The 8,594-nt window shown below is 42.9% G+C and overlaps 1 protein-coding gene across 1 annotated transcript; it reads left to right on the top strand.

The window, feature by feature from the left end:
* Positions 1–2,951: 2,951 nt before the first annotated feature.
* Positions 2,952–5,781, top strand: LOC115155672 (interleukin-1 receptor-like 1). The gene is made up of 2 exons (XM_029702541.1): positions 2,952–4,001; positions 4,687–5,781. Exons 1-2 carry the CDS (start codon positions 3,911–3,913, stop codon positions 5,178–5,180), a joined length of 585 nt encoding a protein of 194 aa, XP_029558401.1. The 5' UTR covers positions 2,952–3,910; the 3' UTR covers positions 5,181–5,781.
* Positions 5,782–8,594: the final 2,813 nt, after the last annotated feature.

Genomic DNA, 8,594 nt, shown 5'->3' with positions numbered 1-8,594 from the left:
CCTCTCGTCAGGAGATACAGCTGTTATCAATTACCGACTCCTTCTGCAGCTTTAAAAGCCAGTGTTCCTTTATTAGGAAGAGAGAGCCTCTGGTTATGTCCTGTGTTTTGTTGTTGGTCTGTATGGATTTTTGGAAAGTATTTTGTAGCTGTTCCTGCTAAGTTATGTTTATGTCAAAAGGACTGTGTTTTGATTATTGAAGTTGTTCACTTTAAGTTTGTATTCTGTTTTTGTTCCTGGGAGTGCTTAGGCAAGAGGCCTGTGGGCATACATATACCCGTAGTATGTACTCTGTATATGCACACTATGTAATGCCTGGGTGGACCATCCCCTGTATTTTGGTTAGTGCGCCAGGTGGTGCTAAGATTGGGTAGGAGAGAACGCTCTAACTTTTAATTTCTTCACTTTGGTTCCGTCCAGCGCCTTTTCCCCAAAATACCGTGTGAAGGAAATAAATTCCCTGTTAACGGTAAAATTCTCTGCCTCTGTCGTCCTTACCCACACCTGCAGTCACATACCTCTTTCACTCCACGGGGAGTTGAAAGTAGCAGGGTGTTGCGTTTCCCCCCCTCCAAGAGGCGTGCGTAACACCTGATGTTTGACATTTTACTGCACGGTAGGGATCTAATAATGCAAGCAATTCGCTGCACCCACTCTAACATCTTCTAAACTGTGTATGCGAGCAATAAACTTTGATTAGATTTTTGATTCAACTAATCAACGTCCTGGTGAGCAGCTAGTAAAATCTGGTGTTAAGGGTTTGAGTGCAGTGGGGTAGTTCTCCAGGGTTAGGCTTGTTCACTCCTGGTGATCAATTTCTCTCTCCGTTACCATTGTTTTGTCTTAGCTTTAGTCATCTACTGAACTGCAGAGCCCTGGCGAAGTCAGTCTTTCTGTGGTAGAATGGGGAATGTGTCTGGCCCTGCTCCAGGTATTAGCCTTCCCGTGTCACGGGCTGTGGTGGTTCCCCTATGGACTTCATCAAGTGAGCTCCTAAGTGAATATGTTATCATTAAAATTGAACTATTTACAGATATTGGACAGTCAAAATCATGTTTTTCACAAAATTGGATGATATTTGAAGGAAACCAGATCGAAGTATGAGGACCAAAGTATGAAAAATGACTTGATTCTAGATAAAGTTACTGGTCCCTTCACCCATTTTAATTTAAAAATGTAACCTTTGAACTTGGTAGGTCAGTCAAGAACAAATTCTTATTTACAATGACGACCTACCCCGGCCAAACCCGGACGATGCTGGGCCAGTTGTGTGCCGCCCGGATTCAAACCAGAGACTGCAGTGATGCCTCTTGGACTGAGATACAGTGCATTAGACCGCTGCTCCACTCAGGAGCCCCATGTCAAACACTTGGATTCATTATTAATGGGACAAGGTGACATTACCTTAAGTCTCATTTTAATACCCCAATGTTAACATTTACATAAGTACCGCCTTGTAACCAACATTGGAGAAGGCATGTTTACATAGGGATGTGTTTTATGTAGCTAGAAAGTTTATCTTCTGGTGCCAAAATGTGACTTTAGGGTGTCATCAAAAATAAATAGTTTACCCTGTTCATCTATGGCAAAGATACATATGTTTCCCCTTTCATCTCTGTCTGGTGTTAGCTAGTTACTGGCTAGCATGGAACAAAGGAGGAGGTGTCATTCAAAACTCTGATGCAGTTGTCATGTCAACACATCCATCAGTGCATTTGTGAACTGCATCACAAGAGACATGCCAGACAGGAGATGTATAAAAAGTGATTGATATCATTGATGCAATTTCAGTGTTTAAGTTACTTTGTGTATCAGCAAATTAGCTTGATTTTGCTGCAACACTGCATTCAAGTTGTTTGACATGGGAGTTTCAAAGAACTGCCAGTCAAGGCGAGCTCATGAATATAAGCTCCCTGCATACTCATCCTCTTAAAACTTCCTCGTAGTTAGCCATAAGAGAAATAAGTACTTGTGTGACCGCTTGCATGATGACTAGTGTCTCACGCGACTGGCCTATCTGGGTGATGTTTTTCTCGCCTGAATGATCTGAATCTAGAATTACAGGGACTCTCTGCAACTATATTCAATGTGCAAGACAAAATTGAAGCTATGATTAAGAAGTTGGAGTTCTTCTCTGTCTGCATTAATAAGGACAACACACAGGTCTTTCCATCATTGTATGACTTTTTTTGTGTGCAAATGAACTCAAGCTTACGGACAATCTCAAATGTGATATAGCAATTACGCAGGTACTTTCCCGAAATGGGCGACACAAACAACTGGATTCATTGTCCCTTTCATGCCCTGCCTCCAGTCCACTTACCGATATCTGAACAAGAGAGCCTCATTGAAATTGCAACAAGCGGTTCTGTGAAAATGTAAATTAATCAGAAGCTACTGGCAGATTTCTGGATTGGACTGCGTTCAGAGTATCCTGCCTTGGCAAATCGCTCTGTTAAGACACTGATGCCCTTTGCAACCACGTACCTATGTGAGAGCGGGTTCTTGGCCCTCACTGGCATGACAACTAAATACAGGCACAGACTGTGTGTGGAAAATGATTTAACACTGAGACTCTCTCCAATACAACACAACATTGCAGAGTTATGTGCATCCTTTCAAGCACACCCTTCTCATTAACCTGTGGTGAGTTATTCACAATTTTTGATGAACAAATAAGGTTTTATATGTAAGATGGCTAAATAAAGAGCAAAATGATTGATTATTATTATTATTTGTGCCCTGGTCCTACAAGAACTCTTTGTTACTTCCCACGAGCCGGGTTGTATGAAACTCACACTCATTCTTATGTTTAATAAATGTATCGTGTAGTGTGGCAGGCTTACAATGATGGCAAAAAACAACATTTGAGAGTGCGCTGACCCTGGTGCTAGAGGGGTACGCAGCTGGAGGTTGAGTGTTTGAAGGGGTACGGGACTATAACAAGGTTGGGAACCACTGGGTTAGACAATCCTGTCTGGAGGATAACAAAGTTGCTTCAGAAGAGATCACACACATATTATCCTGTCCCTTTACTCTTGTTTTGATAGTGTATTATAACATCTGCAACCTCACCACTTTTGAAAAAACAGGTTGAAGAATTAAAGCCAGTCAGCTTGAACTTTGGTAAAAACTGTTGTTATTTACTGTTGTTATTTACCATCGCTTTAAGATTGACATTCTGCTGTCACTAAGGAGGATGTTCCCGCTTCTCCACACAAACACAGGTACACAATGAGAGACACTTTACCACACAAATATGCTGCCCAAGTACACTCAAGGAAACATTACTAGAAACATGCTTGAGAGCGCACACGCAGACATGCACACACACATACACACGCACGCACACATACACACTATCTGCAGACTCATTGCATACTGTGCATTCACAAAATGGAAACTCACAGTAACATAAACGTATACATTCCTTCACCAGATACAGACAGTAATGCACATACAGCATGTCTCCCCACAAACCCCCAGGCCCACACTTAAACCCACACACACACACATGAATGTTGCTTTGCTTGTTTCCCACTCCCCACCTGACCACAAGTAAAATAAGTAGCAAATGTGGCAAGGTACTGTAGCACATCCCACACCTGCAGTATACAAGCACAGCATTTTCCATCACAGAGGAAACGGAGAGAAAGTTTCATATGAGGCACTGAATAGGCCATGTTACCATGAAACACAAGCAACTATGGTGCCATTAATAACCAAGCCTCCTCTGTTAGGCAGGTTTATGGAGACTTTTGTTCCAGCCCAGCACTAACACACCTATTTTGTTTTACCTGTCCTTGTCCTGCATGCAACAGAGTCTGATGGGAAGCTGTATGATGCGTACGTGGCGTACCCCCGTCTGTTTGGGGATGGGGATGGGGGCAGGGCCTGTGGGAAGGCAGAGATGTTTGCCCTCCACACGTTGCCCCAGGTTCTGGAGGGGAAGTGTGGCTACAGGCTCTTCATACTGGGCCGGGACAGCCTACCAGGGGAAGGTAAGACATCTCGGTTCGACCCTGGGGCTCCAGGTTCCACAAGATTATCTTAGCATTGGCATTAGCACACATGTAGCATGATGATGAAATATGTGGAATCTTTCTGAAGTCATAAAGACCTTCTGAAACCATCTTAATTGTAAATCAATGTTTTAATAACCATTTTCCATGCTCCCTTTCCCCCTCTCCCTCTTCTCCTCCATCCTCTCTTTCCCCCTCCTCCTGTTCTTCTCCCTGCCCCCCTCTCCCTCTTCTTGTCCCTCCTCCCTTCCCCCCTCTCCCTCTCCCTCTTCTCCTCCCTCCTCCCTTCCCCCCTCTCCCTCTTCTCCTCCCTCCTCCCTGGCCCCCTCTCCCTCTTCTCCTCCCTCCTTCCTGCCCCCATCGCCTTCTTCTCCTCCATTTCCCTCTTCTCCTCCGTCCTCCCTATCCCTCTCTCCCTCTTCTCCTCCGTCCTCCCTTCCCCCTTTCCCTTTTCTCCTCCCTCCTTCCTGCCCCCATCTCCCTCTTCTCCCCCTCCTTCCTGCCCCCCATTTCCTTCTTATCCTCCCGCTCCCTTGTCTCCTCCCTCTTCCTTTACCCCCTCCCTCTTCTCCTCCCTCCTCCCTCCTCCCTGCCCCCCTCTCCCTCTTCTCCTCCCTCCTTCCTGCCCCCCATCGCCTTCTTCTCCTCCCTCCTCCCTCTCTAGCCGTAGTAGATGCTGTGGAGAAGAGCATGCTGGCCAGCCGGCGTCTCCTCCTGGTCTACTCTGGCTCTACGTTCTGCAGTGGAGGCCACAGTGACAGCAGCAGCGGTGTCCTGGAGGCCTGGCAGAGCTTCGAGAGTCAGACGGCCATGCACCGTACCCTGCTGGAGGGCTCCCTTAAGGTGGTCCTGGTGGAGCTGGAGGAGGTCACCCCTACACAGCTGGCCCTCTTCCCTGAGTCGGTGCGCCACCTCCGGGAGCGCCAGGGAGCCGTCTGCTGGTGGAAGAGTAGCAGGACAAGGAGGACCAAAGGGTTGAGGTGTGGGAGGTGGAGAAAAGAGGAGGTGGAGGAGAAGAGAGGGGTGCTGGCTTCGCCCCCTCTCTCCTCACCCTCTCTTTTCTTGTCCTCACGCTTCTGGAAGGAGCTGAGGTATTATATGCCAGTGAGGGGCATAAGGACGAGGTGCCCAGAGAAGAACAGCCTGTTGAACTTGTGATGGGATTGATGGGCTTTGGAGAGGACAGTGATAGACATAAGGAGGAAATATGTTGAATGAAAGAACTTCTGATACCATGGAGAGTATAAAATGTTGTTCCTGACTCTCACAACACATTTTCATGAAATATTCTTGAATCAGACTTTGGAGGACTGATCCTCTGGGGTGAGATTTATTTGAGGAGGGATGATGATTGATCATCCTGCCGACTAATATTGTAAAATGCACAGTTAATAGTGTATTAATTCTGACCATATTGGCAGAGCAACTCACACACACAGACACACACATACACACAATTTACCACCATGATGTACATACACACCACATCTGTGAGAGAGCTTTAATAAAGAGTGCCCAGTACATTCTATACAATGTATTTGATGTCTTTGTTTGTCTACTCTAATTTCCCACCAAAATGTTCCTTTGCTTATTTAGGATTGTTAAAATGTTTTTTTTCTTCAGATTTGTTAATCCTCCATTGAGATAAGCTATAAGTGTTTAAACTAATATTTATGAATGCTGTTGTTTATTAATAAGAGGCCAAAGTATTTATGAACAGCTTACTGACATTTACTATTAAATGTTTCCTAAACGGTGAGCTGACTATTAACAAATACCTTATATGATTTATTAAAGCACAGTCCTGGAATTTCCCAGACACTTCCTAGAAAGGGTATGGCAGGTTAGCTCTTTTGCTATGGCTAGCTTACATAAAGGTAGGCCTGGTGAACTGGTTTCACACCTCAAGAAAACCTCCAGCATGGTCTTGTCAACCTGAAGTATCTTCCTTAAAATCACACTTCAGCGACCCTGAAACTACAGTGTGAAACGAAGTGAAGTGTAAATGGATTATTGTAATTGTTACTCCAAACTGTTGGTACACTTGGGTTTATTATATAGCATGAAGGTAGCCATTAGGAAGGATTTATAGCTGGTTTAAAGTTAGTTCTGATAAAAATAGTTAAACTTTATACATTTTTGAATGGTCCTGCAGCTATGTCATGAGGTCCACCTGGCTATCACAACACAGTGTCTTCAGTAAGGTTTGTGGTCCTCACGGAGAAGCAACTCCACCATGGGGCTCATGATGTGTCTCAATTGCACTGGCTCTTTAACTAGTCCCCACTATGCAGCTCTGCCTGGAGGCTCTCTAAAGTCTTGTTCACACTGCAGGCCTTAAAAGGATACTTTAGTATTTTGGCAATGAGGTCCTTTATCTACTTCCCCAGAGTCAAATGAACTTGTGGATAACATTTTTATGTGTCCAATATGAAGGAAGTTATAGGTAGTTAGCGTAATGACTGGAAGTCTTTGGGTATCTGCTAGCATGCTATTAGATACCCATAGATTCCCTACACTATTCAGTGCATGTTTTCTCAGAAAACTGAAATAAAGCGAACAGTGTCAAATTTTATCGACCAAGAAATGACAGAGCGATTTCCACTAGATAACATAGATCAAAGTCAGAACAGCTTTCCCATTTTGACAACAGATGTCGCTCAGTCGGGAGAAAACAATAAGCGAATATCACAGCCAATCACAAAACACTCGCGAGTAAGTTATACTGTGAAACACTATCATTTTACTATTACATCAGATATAATATCGACATTTTCTGAAATTATAATACAAAAAAATTCCTATGTGTAGCACCTTGAACCAGTGATGAATAGAGAAGTAACTTTAAAGCTAGAATTCTTAATTGAAACAATAACAAAGTGGAGAAATGTAAACGCTTAAATTCATAGACACAGCTATGGATGCAAGCACTGACCATCCACGATGTTTACATTTACATTGCTTCCAAACATTGGAGTAAAACAAGCTTGTATTTTGGTTCTGATGGTGTACGACAGTTGAAGTAAGCTCATGAGGGATTAATAAGTTATATCATTTAAGAGTCAATGGGTATACACTATATCATTCATTTATATGTCCAAAAATGGATGTAGCGTCTAAGGATTCCAGCTTTAACCATTAGTTTCTTGTAAGATCCATCCTTTGGAAGTTTCAGGATTTTGAGGAACTCCCTCTCCTGGTTTTATAACTCTTATCACAAACGGCACGCTTCACGTTGTCATTTATATGCTCGGAGATAATTGTGTTGAAGGCTTGAATTCCTTCTTTCCTCAGTCAGGAAGTTGTGCTATGTGTTCAAGTGACAGAAAGATGAACCTTATCTGTCTTACCATGTGTGTTGCTATAGTGCTAGTAATGTGTTAGTTGTTGCTGGTTATTACTCTGTATGATGATGGAGTAAAAAGCATGAACCATGCACGTGTTACAGAGATAGCATGCAGTGCCGTGGCTCTGCATGAGTAACCTGCTAAAAAAGTCGACTGTGTCAACCCCAGGAGTGGAATATTCGAGGGTGTTTAGTGGTGTGTCTGGTTGACCCCTGAGTAAAGGGTTGACTAGGGTTCAGTCAGTTAGTTGACATTTTGAGTTTTTTTTATTGTATGTTGTACTGTCTTAATGTTATTCTCTGTTACGTTCTTTTGTGATTTGCGTTCTCTTGTTTTGCATTTCATGTTTTAATCCCTTCTGTTGCGTATGAAAGTAGTGTAGTGGAGGTATATGGCTTGTTAATTATGTAGTACAATAGAGAAATCATGCACAAAGTAGCCTACACAATCACAAAGCATGTAAAATATAGTTGATAAACTAGTTTCAGTGGAATATCATCTGCAGGCAGCAAGAGCACTCAGCTCTTAACTGGTTGTCGCATGGAGCAGCTCACAGAAGAATGACATCGGTATCCGGTAGGTAGGAAATACGTTTCTACGTATGATATCTACCAGTAAATGCTAACTATGGCAACAATGGGTATGCAAATCAGGTATTGAACAAGTTTTGTCCTTAGTCTTGGTTAGTAGGCTATTTGCAATGTGCAATCCATTCACCATGCACTGTTTGCATGAACATTTCTAAAGGGTTTCCCCCAAAAACTTTCCATTTAAATGTTGACTGCAATGTAGGCCTACCTGACAGAATTATATAATGCTGAGTTGTGTCAATGGGGAAGTCATTTGTTTTTCTCAATTGAATTAAAGGGAAACTACACCCACACAAAAATATTTTAGATTTTTCCCCAGACCTCAATAATGGTGTCCTGATGGGGTTTAAGCATTGTTGTGGACTTTTTATTTTTTTTAAGTGTGATTTTGAGAGTGAAAAACTACACCACTGCACCACTGAATAGGGCCGATGGAAAGACAGCAGTCAATTCACTTGGACATAATAAGCCAGTAGGTCCCAATCATAACAATAAAAAAACACAACCATTAGGCTAGGCATTTTCCAATCTAAATGTACAACTATTTCTTCCCATTGCAAAAACATTTCGCGTTTAGCACACAAAGTAACCTGGGATTTTAAGTTTAAATGCAACAATGTTTCACACACATACAC

Source organism: Salmo trutta, chromosome 20 (assembly GCF_901001165.1).
Source record: "Salmo trutta chromosome 20, fSalTru1.1, whole genome shotgun sequence".
Lineage (NCBI taxonomy): Eukaryota > Metazoa > Chordata > Actinopteri > Salmoniformes > Salmonidae > Salmo > Salmo trutta.
This window is presented reverse-complemented; position numbering and strand designations above follow the sequence as displayed.

Excerpts from the sequence above, each read along its gene's own strand:
- LOC115155672 (XM_029702541.1), top strand. The coding sequence starts at position 3,911 with ATGTTTGCCCTCCACACGTTGCCCCAGGTTCTGGAGGGGAAGTGTGGC. Across the intron at positions 4,002-4,686 it reads GGACAGCCTACCAGGGGAAG|CCGTAGTAGATGCTGTGGAG; the intron begins GTAAGACATCTC and ends CTCCCTCTCTAG.